This window comes from Symphalangus syndactylus, chromosome 9 (genome assembly GCF_028878055.3).
Source record: "Symphalangus syndactylus isolate Jambi chromosome 9, NHGRI_mSymSyn1-v2.1_pri, whole genome shotgun sequence".
NCBI lineage: Eukaryota > Metazoa > Chordata > Mammalia > Primates > Hylobatidae > Symphalangus > Symphalangus syndactylus.
Window position 1 is genome coordinate 105858273 of NC_072431.2, and position 21278 is coordinate 105879550.

General features: G+C 35.0%; 1 protein-coding gene across 6 annotated transcripts in view; it reads right to left on the minus strand.

The window, feature by feature from the left end:
* The window catches only part of PALS2 (protein associated with LIN7 2, MAGUK p55 family member), a 117878-nt gene that overhangs the window by 52490 nt on the left and 44110 nt on the right, over window positions 1-21278 (minus strand). For 2 of the 6 annotated variants that reach the window (XM_063609730.1, XM_063609729.1), the window contains one exon: window positions 17269-17390. In XM_063609730.1, the coding sequence (XP_063465800.1) occupies window positions 17269-17385 (117 nt within the window). In that variant the 5' untranslated portion in view covers window positions 17386-17390. Of the gene's footprint in view, window positions 1-4745; window positions 4803-16942; window positions 17069-17268; window positions 17391-21278 lie in introns of those variants that run through there. The other 4 variants (XM_055293635.2, XM_063609728.1, XM_063609727.1 and 1 more) reach the window with 3 other exon arrangements.

Sequence of the window (21278 nt, forward strand, 5' to 3'; positions counted from 1 at the left end):
CACTTGAGCTCAGCAGTTCGAGACCAGCCTGCCCAACATGGTGAAACCCCATCTCTACTAAGAATACAAAAATTAGGCAGGTGTGGTGGCGGATGCCTGTAATCCCAGCTACTCAGGAGGCTGAGGCAGGAGAATTGCTTGAACCCAGGAGGTGGAGGTTGCAGTGAGCCGAGATCATGCCACTGCACTCCAGCCGGGGTGACAGAGACTCTGTCTCAAAAAAAAAAAAAAAAATTAGACTAGAAAATGCCACAAAAAATGAAAACCGGTAAATTTGTAATTTTCTGAACATATAATACAAGCCAGATAAGGATGAGAAGATGAGGACACTCAATATTTATCATAAAAAGACTATCACCATTGGGAAAAAAAAAACAGAAAATAATCTACAGAATTAGTTAACTCTTATGAAATAAGCTATAATTGCCAATTGTTTAGACAGAAATATTTGCTGGAATAAACTGCCGCTACCTGATTTAGCATCTTTAACCTTGTAATACTCCAATTCTTTTAACGTAGTATAAAAAGAAAGCTTCGAAGAAAAAAAAGGAAGGAAAGAACCTTAACATCTATTGAAGGGCTTTTTTTCTGCGTTGGATACTATATTCTAAGTAGCGTGTGTGTGCGCATGTGTATTCAGCAAAGGTAGGTATATTATACTCACACTATGGACAAAGAAACTGACACAAAAAAAGGTGAAGTGATATGCGTGAGTTCACATTACTGGTGAATGGCAGAGTCAGGTAGTCTAATAGCAAGACTTGAACTCTTATCTACTAAAGCTTACTTTACTTCATCTTTATATAGAGAGCCACTCTAACATTAATTGTAGTTAATTATTCAATCCAATAAATGATGCATTATTCTCATTCACTTAAATGTATGACATACATCTCAGTCAGTCTAATTTAGTTGTTGCTGATTAGCATGGCTCTTCCAGTCTAGATGTGTTAATTCCATTACACCGCATCTATCCTCATAGTTATTTTATACTTCTATCGTTCAGAATACCACTCGTCCCTAGACTTTCACTCCTTTGCTCTAAGTAAGAGCTATAAAGACTATTTATTTCTTCAGGAAAATGTTATATGATCAGCAACAGTACTTTAGACAACAGTAGTCCTTGGTTTAATTCAGGACTTTAGGAGAAGTAAAGGAACAGAAATGATCAATGACTTGAAAACTCCATTCCTTAGTTGTGTATTAACCTAATGCTTCCAAATTGGGTGGGGAGAAGTAGGAATGTAGAAAAACTAATGGCAAGGGGTTGGGGGTCAGGGGAGAGTCATGTGAGAAGGCAGAATCATGTTAGAAAAAGAACCCAAAAAGACCTGAAGATTTTTTCATATCGGCCTCACAGTTTGGTTCTATGGAAGAAGGGAATCTCACTAGAAAATACAGAAAATGAAGCGAGAAAAAAAGGTTTTTTAGAAACTGCAGCTGTAAATATATTAACATGGAAAACCAACATACTTGGGTTCAACTGGGATCAATTTTACTTTTTCTAAGAAAGCAAATGCAGGTCCGCATTTATTAATATATAGCTTTTTAAGCTCTGAGATGTTGTCAAAAACTTGGAACCTCTAATTCACTTTAAGGTCAGATTTTTTTTATTAGCTTTCAAGAGGCAAGTACCAACTTAAATTTAACTAATCAAACTAAAAAAGACAAAGAAAACACACAAAAATAACCAGAGGAGCAAGTGAGCCATATACTACTTAAATAAATAAATCGTTTCCTTTTTTTAAATTAAAGAGCACTATTGCAACACTAGCATAACTAGCATACATTGCAACACTAGCAAAACATATATATAAAAATATATTTCACTTGACACAAGTGGTTGGAAGAACATTCTATGACTGGCATTGAGTATTTGCAACTGATACAAATATGGCCTAGCCTTCTTAAATATCCAGTTCTGAGAATTTTATTCACCACTGCACCTTTGAGAAATGAACTTCAGAGAAGAAAATGTTCTTTCAGAACTTCTGGGTATTTCACTCAAGGACAATCCAACCATCCTTGCAAACAAAAGTTGTGGGCTATATCTGAAGTGACAAATACTATTTTCTAATAACAATCATACTATTATTATGTGTAGAAACCTGGTCTTTCTAAAACACAAGGGCCATATCATAAATTTTGTTTCTATCTTTTGAGAAAAGAGCTATGTATGTAGTAGTTACTTATTATTTCTAGAAAAAGCTAAGTAAATGGGAAATAAGTTTGGCTGTGATCAAGCACCATCCTCTTCTTTTATTCTAGAGACCTAAAACTCAAGATCAACATAGGTTCACAAATACTCAAAAATAAAAAAGAATTTTTGAGCAGAAAGTAGAAATGAGACAGAGAGAATGGAGAACTCAATTTCTATTTTGTTTCTGCATACATTATATCAAAAAGGATGAGCTTTGCTCTGAAAAAAAAGAAAAGATGAGTAAGTATAAGCAAATCAGAATGGAATTCTCTAGTGAGTAAAGAACATATCAGAAATCACCTAGTTAACCAAAATACAAATTCCAAGATTAGATAAGTTACATATCAAGGTACTCAGGAAACTTCTAAATAGCACTGTTGAGCTTTTCTTAGATATATATGTAGAATTAGGAGAACCACACATGTCAAAAACCTAGAAAAGGGAATCTGTTAAATTTTTAAAAGAAAAAAGAACACTTTAAAAGCTTGGCTTTAATAGTATTCAGAGGAAATACAAAATAACCTTTTTATAACCTTTGAGTGGGAAAGATCTTCCTAACTATAACACAAAATCTGAAAGATACATACACTATTTCAAAAAAGGCCCAATAAAATTAACTTAATGAACGTTTTAAATTTCTCATCAAAAATCGACAAAGTCAAAACACAAATGACAAACTAGGGTCAAAACACAAATCATATTCAAGACAGAAAGCTAATTTCCCTACTTATGAAGGACTTCTACAAATCAATAAGAAAAAGATCAACAACTCATTAAGAGAACTGGGTGAAGAGTTTGAGCAAAAAATTCACAGAAAGAAAAATTCGGGAACCTGTCTTTACAAATTTAATTTTATATTTCTAATTGACACATATTGTACATATTTATGGTGTACAATGTGACGTTTCAATGCATGTATATACACAGTATAATGCTCAAATGGGGTAATTACCATATCCATTATTTTAAATATTTATTTCTTTGGGATGCCAACATTCAAAATCTTCTCTTCTAGCTATCTTGAAATAGGTATTACATAGTTATTTGCAGTAGTCACCTACTGTGTGTCAAACATCTCTTAAACATATGAAAAGACACACAACTTCACTCATAAGAGAAGTACAAACTAAAACTATAATGAAATACCTTTTCTCTTTATCAGATTGGCAGAGATAAAAATTCTGATAACACATCATGTTAATGAGAATATGGGAGAAGACAGGCACTTTGACATATTTTTTCTAGTGGGAACATACATTGGTAAGCAAATTCACCATATCCACCAAAATTACAATGATATATTTTTTTTTTGAGATGGAGTTTTGCTCTTGTTGCCCAGGCTGGAGTGCAATGACGCGATCTCGGCTCACTGCAACCTCCGCCTCCCGGGTTCAAGCGATTCTCCTGCCTCAGCCTCCTGAGTAGCTGGGATTACAGGCATGTGCCACCATGCCTGGCTAATTTTTGTATTTTTAGTAGAGACAGGGTTTCTCCATGTTGGTCAGGCTGGACTCGAACTCTCGACCTCAGGTGATCTGCCCGCCTCAGCCTCCCAAAGGGCTAGGATTATAGGCATGAGCCACTGCGCCCGGCCTTACAGTGATTCTTTTCAGATCTATCCTAAAAAGGTGTGTGTGTGTGTGTGTGTGTGTGTGTGTGTGTGTGTACAAAATAACATGTAGCAAGATTACACATTACAGCATAACTTGTAAGAAAAAGGCCATCTAAACATCAGCAGGCTGACTCAAAAAACCTGACATATCCATACAATAAAATATTATGTCACATTTACAAAGAATAAAGTTGTGACACAGGTACCGATATAAAATCTTATGCAAAAAATCAAGGTTTAGGATAGCAGTATAAACCCACAACTTCCATTATATTTACTAGTGAAAGATTAGATACTTCCCCTTAAGAGCAGAAACAAGACAAAGATGTCCACTCTCATCACTTCTATTTAACATTTGTACTGGAGGTTATAGCCAGGACAATTAGGCAAGAAAAATAAAAAAGCCATTCAGGTCAAAAAGAAATAAAACTGTCTATATTCAGATGACATGACCTTGTATTTAGAAAATCCTAAGGAGGAGTTCACTAAAAGACTATTTGAATAAAAAATAAGTTCAGCAAGGTTGCAAGATATATAAGATCAATGTACAAAAATCAATTATATTTCTATACACTAGCAATGAAAAATCTGAAAATGAAATTTAAAAAACAAATCCATTCATAACAGCATCAAAAAGAATAAAATACCTAGGAGTATAACTAACAAAATAAGTGTAAAACTTATACTCTGAAAATTATAAAACATTGTTGAAAGCAATTAAAGATTTAAATAAATGTTTATGGATTAGAAGACATCACTGTTAAGATGGCAATACTCTCCAGAATGAACTACGGATTCAATGCAATGCCTATTGGAATCCTAAGTGACATGTTTATAGAAATTGACAGACTGATTCTAAAATTCTTATAGAGTTGCAAAGGGATCCAGAACAGTAAAAACAATCCTGAAAAAGAACAAAATGGGAGTACTTACATTTCAAAACGTACTACACAAGAGTTATCAAAACATGATGCTGCCACAAGGAAAGACCTGTAGATCAATGGAATAGAATTGAAAGTAAAAAAATAAAACCACGTGTCAGTGGCCAACTGTTGCATGTTAAGACAAAGGTGCCCAAAACCACTCAATGGGGAAAAAATATTCCTTTCAACAAATGGTGCTGAAACACCATTTGAAAGTCCAACAAATGGACTAGAGAAGCACATGTAAAAGACAGAAGTTGGTGCCTAACATAATATCATATACAAAAAACTAACTTAAGATGGATCCAACACCTAAATGTAAGAGCTAAAACTATAAAGCTCTTCAGAAACACAGGGGTAAATCTTCATGACCATGGATTTAGCAAAGGATTCTTACATATGAGACCAAAATCACATGGCAGCAAAAGACAAAAAGACAAGTTGGACTTCATCAAATTAAAAGTTTCTGTGCTTCGGCCAGGCGTGGTGGCTCACGACTGTAATCCCAGCACTTTGGGAGGCCGAGGCGGACGGATCATGAGGTCAGGAGATCGAGACCATCCTGGCTAACACGGTGAAACCCCATCTCTACTAAAAATACAAAAAATTAGCTGGGTGTGATGGCGGGTGCTTGTAGTCCCAGCTACTCGGGAGGCTGAGGCAGGAGAATGGCGTGAACCTGAGAGGCAGAGCTTGCAGTGAGCCAAGATCGTGCCACTGCACTCCAGCCTGGGCGACAGAGCAAGACTCCATCTCAAAAATATAAAAATAAAAAACAAAAAACAAAAACTTCTGTGCTTCAAAAGGCACTATGAAGAAAATAAAAAGACAATCTATATAATGCGAGAAATATTTGCAAATGATATGTCTGATAAAAGACTTGTACCCAGAATACATAGAAGACTCTTACAACTTCATAATAAAAATAAATATGACTCAATTTAAACATGGGCAAAGAATCTAAACAGATATTTCTCCAAAAAATATGTACAAATGGTCAATAAGCACATGAAAAGATGCTCAACATCATTAGTCTCCACGGAAACACAAATCAAAACCACAATAAAATACCACTTCACACCCACTAGGACAGTTAAGAACCAAAAAATCAAATAATAACAAGTGTTGAAGATGATACAGAGATATTAGAACTCTTGTACACTACTGGTGGGAATAAAAAATGGTACAGCTACTATGGATAACAGTCTGGCAATTCCTCAATGAAACACAGTTACCTAGTTATACACCCAGGAGAAATAAAAGCTATGTCTACATAAAAGTGTGTCCAAGAATGTTTATGGCAGCATTATTCGTAATATAGGTTGAGTATCCCTAATCCAAAAATCTAAAGTCCAAAATGCTACAAAATCTGAAACTGAGAATTTTCCCAAATTAATGATGGACACCAAACCACAGATCCAGGAGACTCATAGAACACTGTGCAGGATAAAAACCCTGAATTCTAAGTCTAGGCATATTATATTCAAACTGCAGAAAATTAAAAACAAAATACTGAAAGATCAGGGGCGGGGGGGGAACCTTACCTGTAGAGGAGCAAGCATAAGAATTATATTGAACTCTTCAGGAAACATGCAAGCAGAGAATAGAGTGAAATCTTTAAAATGTTGAAAGAAAGAAAAAAAAAAACTCCAACCTGGAATTAGCTATCCAGTAAAGTTATCATAAAAAAGTTAAAAAAAAAAAAGGGCTTTTTCAACAAAAAATTGAGAATATTTGTTACTAGTACACCTGTCTTGCAAGAAATGATAAAAGACATTCATCAGAAAGAAGGAAAATCATGTAAGTGCAAAACTTGGGTCGATATAAAGAAGAGTGCTAGAGAAAAAAAGGTAAAATAAAATCTCTTATTTTTCTTATTCCTAATTGATTTAATAGACAATAGTTTCACAACAATGTATTTGGTTATCATAGCTTATGAATAAATGAAATGAATGACAGCAATATTATATGGGACAGGAGGGAGAAACTGGAAACAGTGTTATTTATAAGGTAGTTGCACTGTAAGTGGTATGGTGTTATTCGAAAGTATATTAGATTGCAAACGTATACTGCAAAATCAAGGAGAACTGCTAAGAAGTTTTTTTTTAGAAGTCTAATTAACATGCTAAGAGAGGAGAAAAAGTTGAAATCACATACAACGTTTAGTTAAACCAGAGAAAACAGAAAACGAGAGACACAAGGAAAAAAGGAAGGCAGGCAGGCAAGCAGGCAACAAATACAAAACAGTAACAGTATGAAAGACATTAATCAAATTATATCAATAAACATGTAAACATCAATGATCTAAAGCACTTAAAAGAGACTGTCAGCTGAGTGCGGTGGCTCACACCTGTAATCCCAGCATTTTGGGAGGCCGAGGTGGGCGGATCACAAGGTCAGGAGATTGAGACCACCCTGGCCAAGGTGGTGAAACCAGTCACTACTGAAAATACAAAAATAAGCTGGGCGTGCCTGTAATCCCAGCTACTTGGGAGGCTGAGGCAGGAGAATTGCTTGAACCAGGGAATCGGAGGTTGCAGTGAGCCAAGATAGCACCACTGCACTCCAGCCTGGCAATAGAGCGAGACTCCATCTAAAAATAAAAAAACAAAGAGACTGTCAGAGTGAATGAAAAAAGATCGAATTATATGTTGACTACCAGAAACTTACTTTAAATACAAAGATACAGAGAGATTAAAACTAAAGGTATGGAGAAAGGTGTATCATGCTAACATTAACTAAAGAAAACTGGAGTAGCTATATTAATTTCAGACAGAGCAGACTTCAGATCAAGAAAAATTATTGGGAACAAAGAGAGGCATTACATAACGATAAGAGTTAATTCTTTGAGATGATATAACAATCTTAGTGAATGTGTGTTTAACAAAAGAGCATTAAGATATGGGAGGTAAAATCTGACAGAATTGCAAAAAGAGATAGGTTAATCTACTATTATAGTTGAAGGTTTCAACATTCTACTAGCAGTACAGACATAGCTCAGATATACTGCAGGTTCTGTTCCAGATAACCACAATAAAGCAAATACTGCAACAAAGTAAGTCACACAAATTTGTTTCCCTGTGTATATAAAAGTTAGGTTTACATGACAAGGTGGTCTATTAAGTGTGCAACTGCAATACGTCTAAAAGACAATATACATATCTTAATTTAAAAATACTTTAAAGGTTAAAATGCTAATGGTCAGAGCCTTCAGAGAGTCGAAATCTTTTTGCCTGTGTAAGGTCTTGCCTTGATGCTGATGGCTGCTGACTGATGAAGGTAGTGGTTGCTGAAGGCTTGGGTGGCTGTGACAATTTCTTAAAATAAGACAATAATAAGGTTTGCCACATTGATGGACTCTCCTTTCATGAAAGATTTCTCCATAGAATGCAATGTTGTTTGAGAGCATTTTATCCAAGCAAAACTTCTTTCAAAATTGGAGTCAATTCTTTCAAACTGCTGCTGCTTTATCACCTAAACTTTATGTAATATTTGTAATCCTTTGTTGTCATTTCAACAACTTTCACAGCATCTTCACCAGGAATAGATTCCATCTGTAGAAACCACTGTCTTTGCTGCTCCACAAGAAGCAACTCCTTATCTGTTCAAGTTTTATCATGACATTGCAGCAATGTAGTCACATCTTCAGGTTCCACTTCTAATTCTTGTTTTCTTATTTCCAACACATCTAAAGTGACTTCCTCCACTGAAGTCTTGAACCCCTCAAAGTCATCCATGAGAGTTGGACTCAACTTCTCCCAAACTCATGTGAATGTTGATATTCTGACCTTCTCCCATGCATCACAAATGTTCTTAATGGCATCTAGAATAGTAAACCCTTTCTGGAAGGTTTGCAATTTACTTTATCCAGATCCATTAGAGGAATCGAAATCTATGGCAGCTGTAGTCCTATGAAATGTATTTAACTAAGACTTGAAAGTCAAAATTACCCCTTAATCCATGAGTAGAACAGATGTTGTGTCTCCAGGAATGGAAACAACATTCCTCTCTTTGTACATTTCTGTCCGAGCTCTTGGGTGACCAAATGTGTTGTCAATAACCAGTAGTATTTTGAAAGAAATCTTTTTTTCTGAGCAGTAAATCCCAACAGTGGGGTTAAAATATGCAGCACACCATGCTGTAAACAGATGTGCTGTCAGCTAGGTTTTGTTGTTCCAGTTAGAGGGCGCAGGCAGAGTAGAATTCACATAATTCTTAAGGGCTCTAGGATCTTCAGAATGGTAAATGAGCATTGGCTTCCACTTAAAGTCATCAGCTGCATAAGCTCCTAACCAAAGAGTCAGCCTGTCCTTTGAAGGCAGGTGTTGACTTCTCTCTAGCTGTGAAAGCTCTAGATGTTCTTCCAAAACAAGGCTGCTTTGTCTGCATCGAAAATCTGTTGTTAAGTGTAGCCACTGGAATCAATGATCTTAGCTAGATCTTCTGGATAACTTGTTGCAGCTTCTTTTTTTTAAAATTATTATTGTACTTTAAGTTCTGGGATAATGTGCAGAACGTGCATGTTTGTTACATATGTGCCATGGTGGTTTGCTGCACCCATCAACCCACCATCTACATTAGGTATTTCTCCTAATGCTATCTCCCCTCCCCTTGCCTCCCAACCCCCCGACAGGGACCAGTGTGTGATGTTCCCCTCCCTGTGTCCATATGTTCTTCATTGTTCAACTCCTACCCACTTATAAGTGAGAACATGAGGTGTTTGGTTTTCTGTTCCTGTGTTATTTTGCTGAAAATGATGGTTTACAGCTCCATCAATGTCCCTGCAAAGGACATGAACTCATCCTTTTTTATGGCTGCATACTATTCCATGGTGTGTATGTGCCATATTTTCTTTATCCAGTCTATCATTGATGGGCATTTGGGTTGGTTCCAAGTCTTTGCTATTGTGAATAGAGATGCAATAAACATACGTGTGCATGTGTCTTTATAGTAGAATGATTTATACTCCTTTGGGTATATACCCAGTAATGGGATTGTTGGGTCAAATGGTATTTCTAGTTCTAGATCCTTGAGGAATTGCCACACTGTCTTCCACAATGCTTGAATTAATTTACACTCCCAGCAACAGTGTAAAAGTATTTCTATTTCTCCACATCCTCTTTAGTATCTGTTGTTTCCAGACTTCTTAATGATCGCCATTCTAACTGGTGTGAGAAGGTATCTCATTGTGGTTTGATTTGCATTTCTCTGACCAGTGATGATGAGCATTTTTTCATGTGTCTGTTGGCTGCATAAATGTCTTCTTTTGAGAAATGTCTGTTCATATCCTTTGCCCACTTTTTGATGGGGTTGTTTTTTTCTTGTAAATTTGTTTAAGTTCCTTGTAGATTCTGGATATTAGCCCTTTGCCAAACGGATAGCTTGCAAAATTTTTCTCCCATTCTGTAGGCTGCCTGTTCACTCTGATGATAGTTTCTTTTGTTGTACAGAAGCTCTTTAGTTTAGTTAGATCCCATTTGTCAATTTTGGCTTTTGTTGCAATTGCATTTGGTGTTTTAATCATGAAGTCTGTGCCAATGCCTATGCCCTGAATGGTACTGCCTAGGTTTTCTTCTAGGGTTTTTATGGTCTTAGGTCTTACATTTAAGTCTTTAATCTATCTTGACTTAATTTTTGTAATAAGGTGTAAGGAAGGGGTACAGTTTCGGTTTTCTGCATATGGCTAGCTAGTTCTCCCAACATCATTTATTAAATAGCGAATCCTTTCCCCATTGCTTGTTTTGTCTGGTTTGTCGAAGACCAGATGGTTATAGATGTGTGGTGTCATTTCTGAGGCCTCTGTCCTGTTCCATAGGTCTATATATTTGTTTTGGTACCAGTACCATGCTGTTTTTGTTACTGTAGCAGCGTGATGTCGCTAGCTTTGTTCTTTTTGCTTAGGATTGTCTAGGCTATACGGGCTCTTTTTTGGTTCCATATGAAATTTAAAGTAGTTTTTTCTAACTCCATGAAGAAACTCAATGGTAGCTTGATGGGAATAGCATTGAGACTATAAATTACTTTGGGCAGTATCGCCATTTTCATGATATTGATTCTTCCTATCCATGAGCACAGAATGTTTTTCCATTTGTTTGTGTCCCCTCTTATTTCCTTGAGCAGTGGTTTGTAGTTTTCCTTGAAGAGGTCCTTCACATCCCTTGTAAGTTGTATTCCTAGGTATTTTATTCTCTTTGTAGCAATTGTGAATGGAAGTTTACTCATGATTTGGCTCTCTTTTTGTCTATTATTGGTGTATAGGAATGCTTGTGATTTTTGCACACTGATTTTGTATCCTGAGACTTTGCTGAAGTTGCTTATCAGCTTAAGGAGTTTTTGGGCTGAGACAATGGGGTTTTCTAAATATGTCATCTGCAGAAAGAGATAATTTGACTTCCCCTCTTCCTATTTGAATACCCTTTATTTCTTTCTCTTGGGTCAGAATTTCCAATACTACGTTGAGTAAGAGTGGTGAGAGAGTGCATCCTTGTCTTGTGCCAGTTTTCAAAGAGAATGCTTCTAGCTTTTGCCCATTCAGTATATTGGCTGTGGGTCTGTCATAAATAGCTCTTATTTTGAGATATGTTCCATCAATACCTAGTTTGTTGAGTGTTTTTAGCATGAAGAGGGGCTGAATTTTGTCAAAGGCCTTTTCTGCATCTATTGAGATAATCATGTGATTTTCATCATTGGTTCTGCTTATGTGATGGATTATGTTATGCATTTGTGCATGTTGAACCCGCCTTGCATCCCAGGGATGAAGCCAACTTGATCGTGGTGGATAAGCTTTTTAATGTGCTGCTGGATTCGGTTTGCCAGTATTTTATTGAGGATTTTCGCATCGATGTTCATCAGGGATATTGGCCTGAAATTTTCTTTTTTGTTGTGTATCTGCCAGGTTTTGTTATCAGGATGATGCTGGCCTCATAAAATGAGTTAGGGAGGAGTCTTTTTCTGTCGTTTGGAATAGTTTCAGAAGGAATGGTACCAGCTCCTGTTTGTACCTCTGGTAGAATTTGGCTGTGAATCTGTCTGGTCCTGCACTTTTTTTGGTTGGTAGGCTATTATTACTGTCTATTTCAGAACTTGTTATTGGTCTTTTTTTTTTTTTTATAGCAACTTTATTCATAATTGCTGAGACTGGGAGGCAACCAAAACATTAAATTTTTATCCACTAATGGGTTGATAAAAAACTGTGGTACATTCATACAACAGAATATAATTTAGTGATAAAAAGAAATGAGATGTTAAACCACAAAAATTTTTGAGGAAATCTTAATATATATATATATTTTTTTTGTCATTTAAGCTTCTTGTTTATAAAGTAATCCAGGTCTCAGGTAGTATCTTTTTTTTTTTTTTTTTAATTATACTTTAGGTTTTAGGGTACATGTGCACAATGTGCAGGTCTGTTACATATGTATCCATGTGGGCAAAGGACATGAACAGACACTTCTCAAAAGAAGACATTTATGCAGCCAAAAAACACATGAAGAAATGCTCATCATCACTGGCCATCAGAGAAATGCAAATCAAAACCACAGTGAGATACCATCTCACACCAGTTAGAATGGCCATCATTAAAAAATCAGGAAACAACAGGTGCTGGAGAGGATGTGGAGAAATAGGAACACTTTTACACTGTTGGTGGGACTGTAAACTAGTTCAACCATTGTGGAAGTCAGTGTGGCCATTCCTCAGGGATCTAGAACTAGAAATACCATTTGACCCAGCCATCCCATTACTGAGTATATACCCAAAGGTCTATAAATCATGCTGCTATAAAGACACATGCACACATATGTTTATTGCAGCACTATTCACAATAGCAAAGTGTTGGAACCAACCCAAATGTCCAACAACGATAGACTGGATTAAGAAAATGTGGCACATATACACCATGGAATACTATGCAGCCATAAAAAATGATGAGTTCGTGTCCTTTGTAGGGACATGGATGAAACTGGAAAACATCATTCTCAGTAAACTATCGCAAGGACAAAAAACCAAACACCGCATGTTCTCACTCATAGGTGAGAATTGAACAATAAGAACTCATGGACACAGGAAGGGGAACATCACATTCCGGGGACTGTTGTGGGGTGGGGGGAGGGGGGAGGGACAGCATTAGGAGATATACCTAATGCTAAATGACGAGTTAATGGGTGCAGGAAATCAACAGAACTTGTTATTGGTCTATTCAGGGATTTGACTTCTTCCTGGTTTAGTCTTGGGAGGGTGTTATGTGTCCAGGAATTATTTATCCATTTCTTTTAGATTTTCTAGTTTATTTGCAGAGGTGTTTATAGTATTTTCTGATGGTAGTTTGTATTTCTGTGGGATCAGTGATGGTATCCTCTTTATCATTTTTTATTGTGTCTATTTGATTCTTCCCTCTTTTCTTCTTTATTAGTCTGGCTAGCGGTCTATTTTGCTAATCCTTTCAAAAAAAACCAGCTCCTGGATTCAATGATTGTTTTTGAAGGGTTTTTCGTGTCTCTATCTCTTTCAGTTCTGCTCTGATCTTAGTTATTTCTTGTCTTCTGCTAGCTTTTGAATTTAATTGCTCTTGCTTCTCTAGTTCTTTTAATTGTGATGTTAGGGTGTTGATTTTAGATCTTTCCTGCTTTCTCCTGTGGGCATTTAGTGCTATAAATCTCCCTCTAAACACTGCTTTACCTGTGTCCCAGAGATTCTAGTACATTGTCTTTGTTCTCATTGGTTTCAAAGAACTTATTTATTTCTGCCTTAATTTCATTAGTCATTTAAGAGTAGATTGTTCAGTTTCCATGTAGTTGTACGGTTTTGAGTTTCTTAATCCTGAGTTCTAATTTGATTGCACTGGGGTCTGAGAGACTCTTTGTTATGATTTCTGATCTTTTGCATTTGCTGAGGACTGTTTGACTTCCAATTATGTGGTTGATTTTAGAATAAGTGCTATGTGGTGCTGAAAGGAATGTATATTCTGTTGATTTGGGGTGGAGAGTTCTGTAGATGTCTATTAGGTCCACTTGGTCCAAAGCTGAGTTCAAGTCCTGAATATCCTAGCTAATTTTCTGTCTTGTTGAGCTGTCTAATGTTGACAGTAGGGTGTTAAAATCTCTCACTATTATTGTGTGGGAGTCTAAGTCTCTGTAGGTCTCTAAGAACTTGCTTTATGAATCTGGGAGCTCCTGTATTGGGAACATATATATTTAGGATAGTTAGCTTTTCTTGTTGCATTGATCCCTTTACCATTATGTAATGCCCTTCTTTTGTCTTTTTTTACCTTTGTTGGTTTAACATCTGTTTTATCAGAGATTAGGATTGCAATCCTTTTTTTTTTTGCTTTACATTTGTATGGTAAATTTTCCTCCATCCATTTATTTTGAGCCCATGTGTGTCATTGCACATGAGATGTGTCTCCTGAATACAGCAGACTGGTGGGTCTTGATTCTTTATCCAATTTGCCAGTCTATGGCTTTTAATTGGGGCATTTAGCCATTTACATCTAAGGTTAATATTGTTATGTATGAATCTGATCCCATCATTATAATGCTAGCTGGTTATTTTGCCTGTTAGTTGATTATTAAAAAGGCAGTATCTGCAAAGGGGAATAAAGTGAAATGCAAAAGTATAGGGTTTGCCTATATTTCTTCTTCCCTCTCTCCTTTCTTTCTGGAATACAAACTACATATATATTAGATATTTTCAGTATGTTTCACATATTCTGTTATCTTTTTTTCATTCTTCTCTATTAGTTTTTGCTTGAATATTTTCTAATAACCTAAATTTAAATTCACTTATTCCCTCTTCTGTTGTGTCTAGTCTTCTATCAGTGAACTAATTTCAGATACTGTATTTTTGATCCTAAAATGTTCATTTGATTTTTTATTCTGATTTTCTAATATTTTACATGTTTTTTCTCCCTTTTCTTCTCTTAAAAGTACATTAATAAGTTATATTCAAATCATTGTGTATAAATGCTAATAAAAGAACCATTTATGGCACTGCCTCTGTTGTTTTTCTCATGATTTGTGGCCAGATATTTCTGCCTCTCTGCATATCTAGCAATGTGTGCCTCTTTTTTCCTTCTATTTGTTATACTGAGAGTGCTAAGCTACTGTGACTTACTATTTCTTTCTTGGAAGTGGAATTCCTCCCCTATTCCTGGGATTTTTTTAACCTATATTATAGGAATATTGAACTACCATTGTTTTTCCTTATTAAGAATCTGCCTGAATGTTGCATATTATTGGATAATTCTTTATTTCATTTTTATCATCAAAAGAGTACAGTAGCACGTTACCTGCTCAAAAGTCATCCAACCATTGCAACTGTTAAGAATAATGAACAGGGCCGGGCGCGGTGGCTCACGCTTGTAATCCCAGCACTGTGGGAGGCCAAGGCGGGCGAATCACGAGGTCAGGAGATCGAGACCATGGTGAAACCCCGTCTCTACTAAAAATACAAAAAATTAGCCGGGCGTGGTGGCGGGCGCCTGTAGTCCCAGCTACTCGGAGAGGCTGAGGCAGGAGAATGGCGTGAACCCGGGAGGCGGAGCTTACAGTGAGCCAAGATTGCGCCACTGCCTGGGCGACAGAGCGAGACTCCGTCTCAAAAAAAAAAAAGAATAATGAACAAGATAATCCTCTGAAAGGCCAATATCAATGGCACAAAACCAGTAAATTTTTACTCATACCAGTTTTTAAGAATAAGCATACACAAACATACGCATACCCCATCACCTGGTGTTGTAGTAGGTAGAACACAGAATTTGATGATAGAACACATGGCCTAAACCTCATCTGTCTTTTGCTAGCAGAGAGACCTTAGATACAACACTTACTTACTCTGAGTCTTACTTTTCAATTCAAAAGTTGTTGAAAGATAAAACAGTATATTTTAAATTCATAAAGTTGTTGTGAAGACAAAACAGTGTATTTTAAAGACCTTTGTAAACTATAAGCATGTTGTAAGTGCATTATATAGTTTAAAAATCTATAGATCAAAAGCTATAAATTAAATAAACATGGAGATAACAGTGTAACAGATACATGGACAATAACTGACAATCAACAGAAAAACATCAAGAAAAGAGTAAAAAACCATTTTAAAAGTACAATAAGAACCCAGGTAAACTATTTAACAGAAACTTAAACAGTTCCTACTAATTTCAACAGACCCTGGAGCTATTACTTTAAAACAGTAGGAATTAATGTTTATAACAAGTTTGAATCTGAAACAATACCCTGTATATTATTATTAAAATATAAAAATATCTAGTGAACATTGGAAAAGCTATAGTAAAAAATGACTAAAATAAAAATTCCAGTTGGATGATTTGCAAGTGGATTCGTTTCTACTTAAGGGCCTTTATACCATGTGATTTTAGCATGAGTAAACATGTAAATAAAATGAAGAATCTGTATCATTGTCTGGGCCTGGTGGTTTATGCCTGTAATCCCAAGAGGCCAAGGTGGGTGGATCATGTGAGGTCAGGAGTTCGAGACCAGCCTGCCCCAACATGGTGAAACCCCTCCTCTACTAAAAATACAAAAATTAGCCAGGGGTGGTGGCACACATCTGTAGTCCCAGCTAGCTACTCGGGAGGCTGAGGCAGGAGAATCACTTGAACCCAGCAGGCAGAGGTTGCAGTGAGCTAAGATCGTGCCAGTTCACTCCAGCATGGGCAACAAAGTGAGACTTCCTCTCAAAAAAAAAAAAAAAAAAAAAAAAGAATCTGCATCATTAATTCACTCTCACTAGTAGAAAACCTTATAAAAGGTATTTTTCAGAGGTCTTGGAAGAAAACAAATAATAGACTTTGGCTAAGAAAAAAATCACAGAAAAGAGTGAAATCAACCTTCTCATAGAGCAAAAACCAAAAGGAACAAGATGGCTCTATGAAGAAAAGATCAAAGAAGGCATGTGGCATAGATTCATGAAAGCAAGAGTCATTTGGGGGAACTCTAAAGAATGGTATAGCAGGTTTGTAAAATAGGTAATACATTAAGCTTTAGCATATAATAATTATTTAATAAAAATGGTTGTAAAGTATACTTATCAATGAGTTAAAGAGTTTACTCCAGAGTTGACTAGGGAAACAGACTTAAAATATCAGGCTTATGCAACAAATAACAAAATTTCAAAAAAGCACTAGATAAAGGAAGTCAAGAACTTACATGAAAAGTAGGTACACAGTCTAATGCAAAAGAAGAAAATCAGTACTTTGCCACTGTTGAAAATGGAAATAGGATCAGAATCTTTTTCACAGGCCCTGTTAAAACACAACTGTGCAGGTATGATTTCTCTAAAACTTAAAGGCATTATGCCAAAACTAAGAGTCATTTCATCCTGTATGTAAAGTCAGTGTAGAAAAGAGAAAAATGGTCTAATTTTTGCATATGTTAAGATTTCATTATGTGCTAAATGTTTTTATTTGCTAACTAAACGTAATGTATATCAACCAAATTCTAAAATAGTAATATCTGAAAATATCTCTATAAAAACTATGTCCAAAATAATTCAGTAATCTTATGAATAAATCTATATACCTTAGCAAGTGATTTTACAATAGGATTCTCCATAATTCCCTTGAGGAAAATTAGGTCTATTTCTTCTGCTCCAGTAGATGAGGGCAGCTCCGTAAGGTTTTCCAAGACTTGCTGCATTGCTGCTGAGATAAAAGCAACATAAAAAAACAAAACAAACAAAAAAAAAACTTAAATTTCAAGCCGTTATGGAGTAAGATTATTTTAATAATGCAAATAGACATTAAGAATACTCTTTTGAAAAATAACATTTTAAAAAATGAAATTGTTAAACAGTATGAGTTTCAAATTGACTTCCCAGGAATAGCAGGATAGATTTTTACATGCAATTTGGACTTTATCAGACTGCCTTATACATGCTTACAATCTTGCACTTGCTTTATATTTTTCAAATTTAAAAACATTACTCAAGAGAAAACAGAAAATTCAAATAGACTTATAAGAAGGAAAAAGTCTAATTTAGGAATCAGAAACTTCCCACAAGCTCAGAACCAGCCTTCACTGCTGAATTCTATCAAACAATTAAAAAAGAATTAAAACCAATACTTCACAAACTCCTTCAAAAAAAAGAGAAGAGAAAGAAACACCTTCCAACCCATTCTATGAGACCAATTACCCTGATACTAAACCCAACAACATCACACACACAAAAATTACCGCCAATCTCTCCTAAAAATACAAATGCAAAAATCTTAAACAAAATACTGAATCCAGTGACATATACAAACAATTGTACATAATGGCCAAGTTCACTTTATCCCAGGAATGAAAGAGTGGTTCAACAGATAAAAACCTCAATCAATAGACTCTATTAATAAAACAAAGAACAAAACCAAATGACACTTCAAAGAAAATCATTAGACAAAACCCAAAACCCTTTCATAATAAAAACATTCACCAAACTAAAAATAGAAGGGAAATTCTTCTCTCTGATAAAAGGCTTCTATGAAAAACCCACAGCTAATATCATACTTAATGGTGCTTTTACTCCTAATAAGGAATAAAATAAGGCTGTACACTTTTGGCATTTTTATTAAACTTTGTATTGGAGGTTCTAGACAGGGCTGTTAAGCAAAAAAAAAAAAAAAAAAAAAAAGAAAGAAAGAAAAGAAAAAAAAGGCATCCAGACTGCAAAGCAATAAGTAAAACGATTTATATTTGCAGATCATATGATTTTGTATATGGAAAATCCTAATATACAAAAATTTATTATCATTAATAAGTGAGTTCACCAAGGTTTCAGTATACAAGATTAATACAAAACAACCAATATGTTGTTACACATAGTGTATTTCTACATACTAGTCACAAACAATCCAAAAATGAAATTAAGAAAACCATTCCTTTTATAGTAGCATCAAAAACAATAAAATACTGAGAAATAGATGTAACAGAAGTAGTACAAAATTTGTATAATGAAACTATAAAACATCATTGAAAGAACGAAAGAAGACCTAAACAAAAGGAATGACATCCCATGTTCACGGATCAGAGGACTTATTATTAAAATGGCAACAATTCCCCAATTAACCTACAGGTTTAATACACTCCCTATCAAAATCTGAACTGCCTTTTCTTTTTTTTTGTAGAAATTGACAAGCTCATTCCACTCATATGGAAACTCAAACCAAAATAGCCAAAAGAGTCTTCAAAAATAACAACAAAGTTGGAGACCTCACACTTCTCAATTTCAAAACTTACTAAAAAGCTACAGTAATCAAGACTGTGTGGAACCAGCATATAGACATACATACAACCAAATAAGAGTCTAGAAACAAATTCATAAATTTATGGTCAATTGATTCTGACAATGTGCCAAGACAATTCAATAAAGAAAAAAATAGTCTTTTCAACAACTGGTGCTGGGACAACATATGTACATGTAAGAGAGTGATGTTAGACCCCTCCCCTCATTCAATATTATAATCTTAATTTTATTAGTTTTATCTCTTTTTATGTTTCATAGAATAAATCAACAGTAAATACAGAAGTCATTTTTAATATTAACTTTTATTTTTATTAAAGTAAAATATAAACACTGTTAAAAGTCAGATTGTAGTACTAAATGGCTTATAAAATACAGTTTTCTGTTCCATGCTGCTTACCCTTCTCCCAACTTATCCTACTCCCAGAAGTAATTACTAGGAATTTAATTGTTTCTTCTAATCAGATCTGTTCGTAGTTTCTCTTCTTTCTGGATAATATGCTAATATTGCTACTTTGTGATTGACCCATTTTGGACATTATCTATTTTCTGTTAGAATACTAGAGGTTTCAGCTTTTACCTTCCCTATCTTCAGACTCAATTTTTAAAAATAAAATCAATAGTGTTTTTCATATAGAACTCTTAAGTTTTTTCCAAATGTTCCAACAAGCTTCTCCCATTTTTACCAGTATTTTTCTAAATATTCAAATATTTTTCTAATACTCTATCAGACCTATTTCCTGTCTTCTCTCCCTGATTTCCCTCACAAAGCATTCTCTTGTATGTTAACTTGGACAGGTTCATCTACGGGGGTTTCATGGATGACTGACAATTTTTGAAGGTAAAGAGGCGAATAAGAGGACAATGTGTACTTGACAAAGGAGAAGGAAAACAAGTATTGGATTAAGATGAAGAAAGATGACATAAGAAAGAATATAAACTACAGCTACTTAGTAATTTTGCTTAAGGTCAACAAGTTACCTTTAAGTGGGCAGGGAACAATAGAATCAATTTTTAAAAGTACTTTTGTCCTGTGGCTATAAATGTGGTTAGCAGTACTTCTCATTATTTATTTTTCTTCCTTTTGACATTGTACATTTGTCTTTAGTTTTAACTTTTATTATGGAAAACTTCAAACATATATGAAGAAAACAGAATAACATAATAAACCACACAATGATCAGCTCCAACAATTAGCAACTCATGGTCAATCTTGCTTCACACTCCTGTATACTTTCTACCTTATATAACTTTGAAGCAAATTCCAGAAATCCTATTTCAATGTATATGTCTCAAAGATCAGCACCCCTTTTAAACAACATAACCAAAATACTGTTAGCAATAGTATCAAATTAGCAATACCTAGCAAATTAACAGTAATTCCTTAATGTTATCAAATGTTTAGTCAGTGTTCATAACTCCAGTTGTACTGAGGATTTTTAAAAAATGTACCTTCTGTATTGATTCTTGAGGTGCTTTTTTTTTTTTTTTAATTGGTGTTTAAGCCAGTAGAAAAGTGACAGAAACTGTGAAATAGATCTTTGGTTATTTTAAAGATCTTCATAAGTTGTTACTGATTCTTAATCATATAGAATTTAATCTAGAAATGGATAAACTTGACAACATCCCTTGTCCTGGGAAAGAAATCTCAAATATTATAACGCTGTCAATCATTCTCAAATTAGTTTGTATATTTGAGGGATTTATAGTCAAAATACAATACATAGTTCTTTTTAACGATATTATCCTAAAAGCATATGAAACGATAAAGAAAAACCATGTGAGAAGATTATAACAAATAATGAGATGGGCCTAATCCCAACTTAGTAAAAGTGATTCTGCAGAGTCTCTCACCAAAATTATGAACAATGGAATCTGAGCTGGTACCTCCTTACAGAAATCTCTCCTGCTGTTTCTCTGCTTAAAATGGAAATAGCTGTCCTTTGTTACCAAATCCCTTTCTTCTCCAAACTTCAAATAATGTACTTTCATGATTTTTTTTAAAGTAGCAAAATGATTTAGTCCCATAAAATATTAAAACATAAATCTATAATAATTATTCAGATATTGATAAACACCAGACAACTCTAGTATATGTAAAAACTTAATATATAAAATAAGAGGCTCTCTGGAATGGGAGCCTTACAAAGTTAAGATAGGAGCCAGAAAAACAGGGAAGGTTTTCCCATTTACTTAGAGATTTCAGGAAGAAAGGAGAGTCTAAACTCAAAAGGTAAGTTACCTACAAGTTCCACTCCTTCTCAATAATCACTAGAGGAGATAAACATTTTAATCAGACCCTAGATTC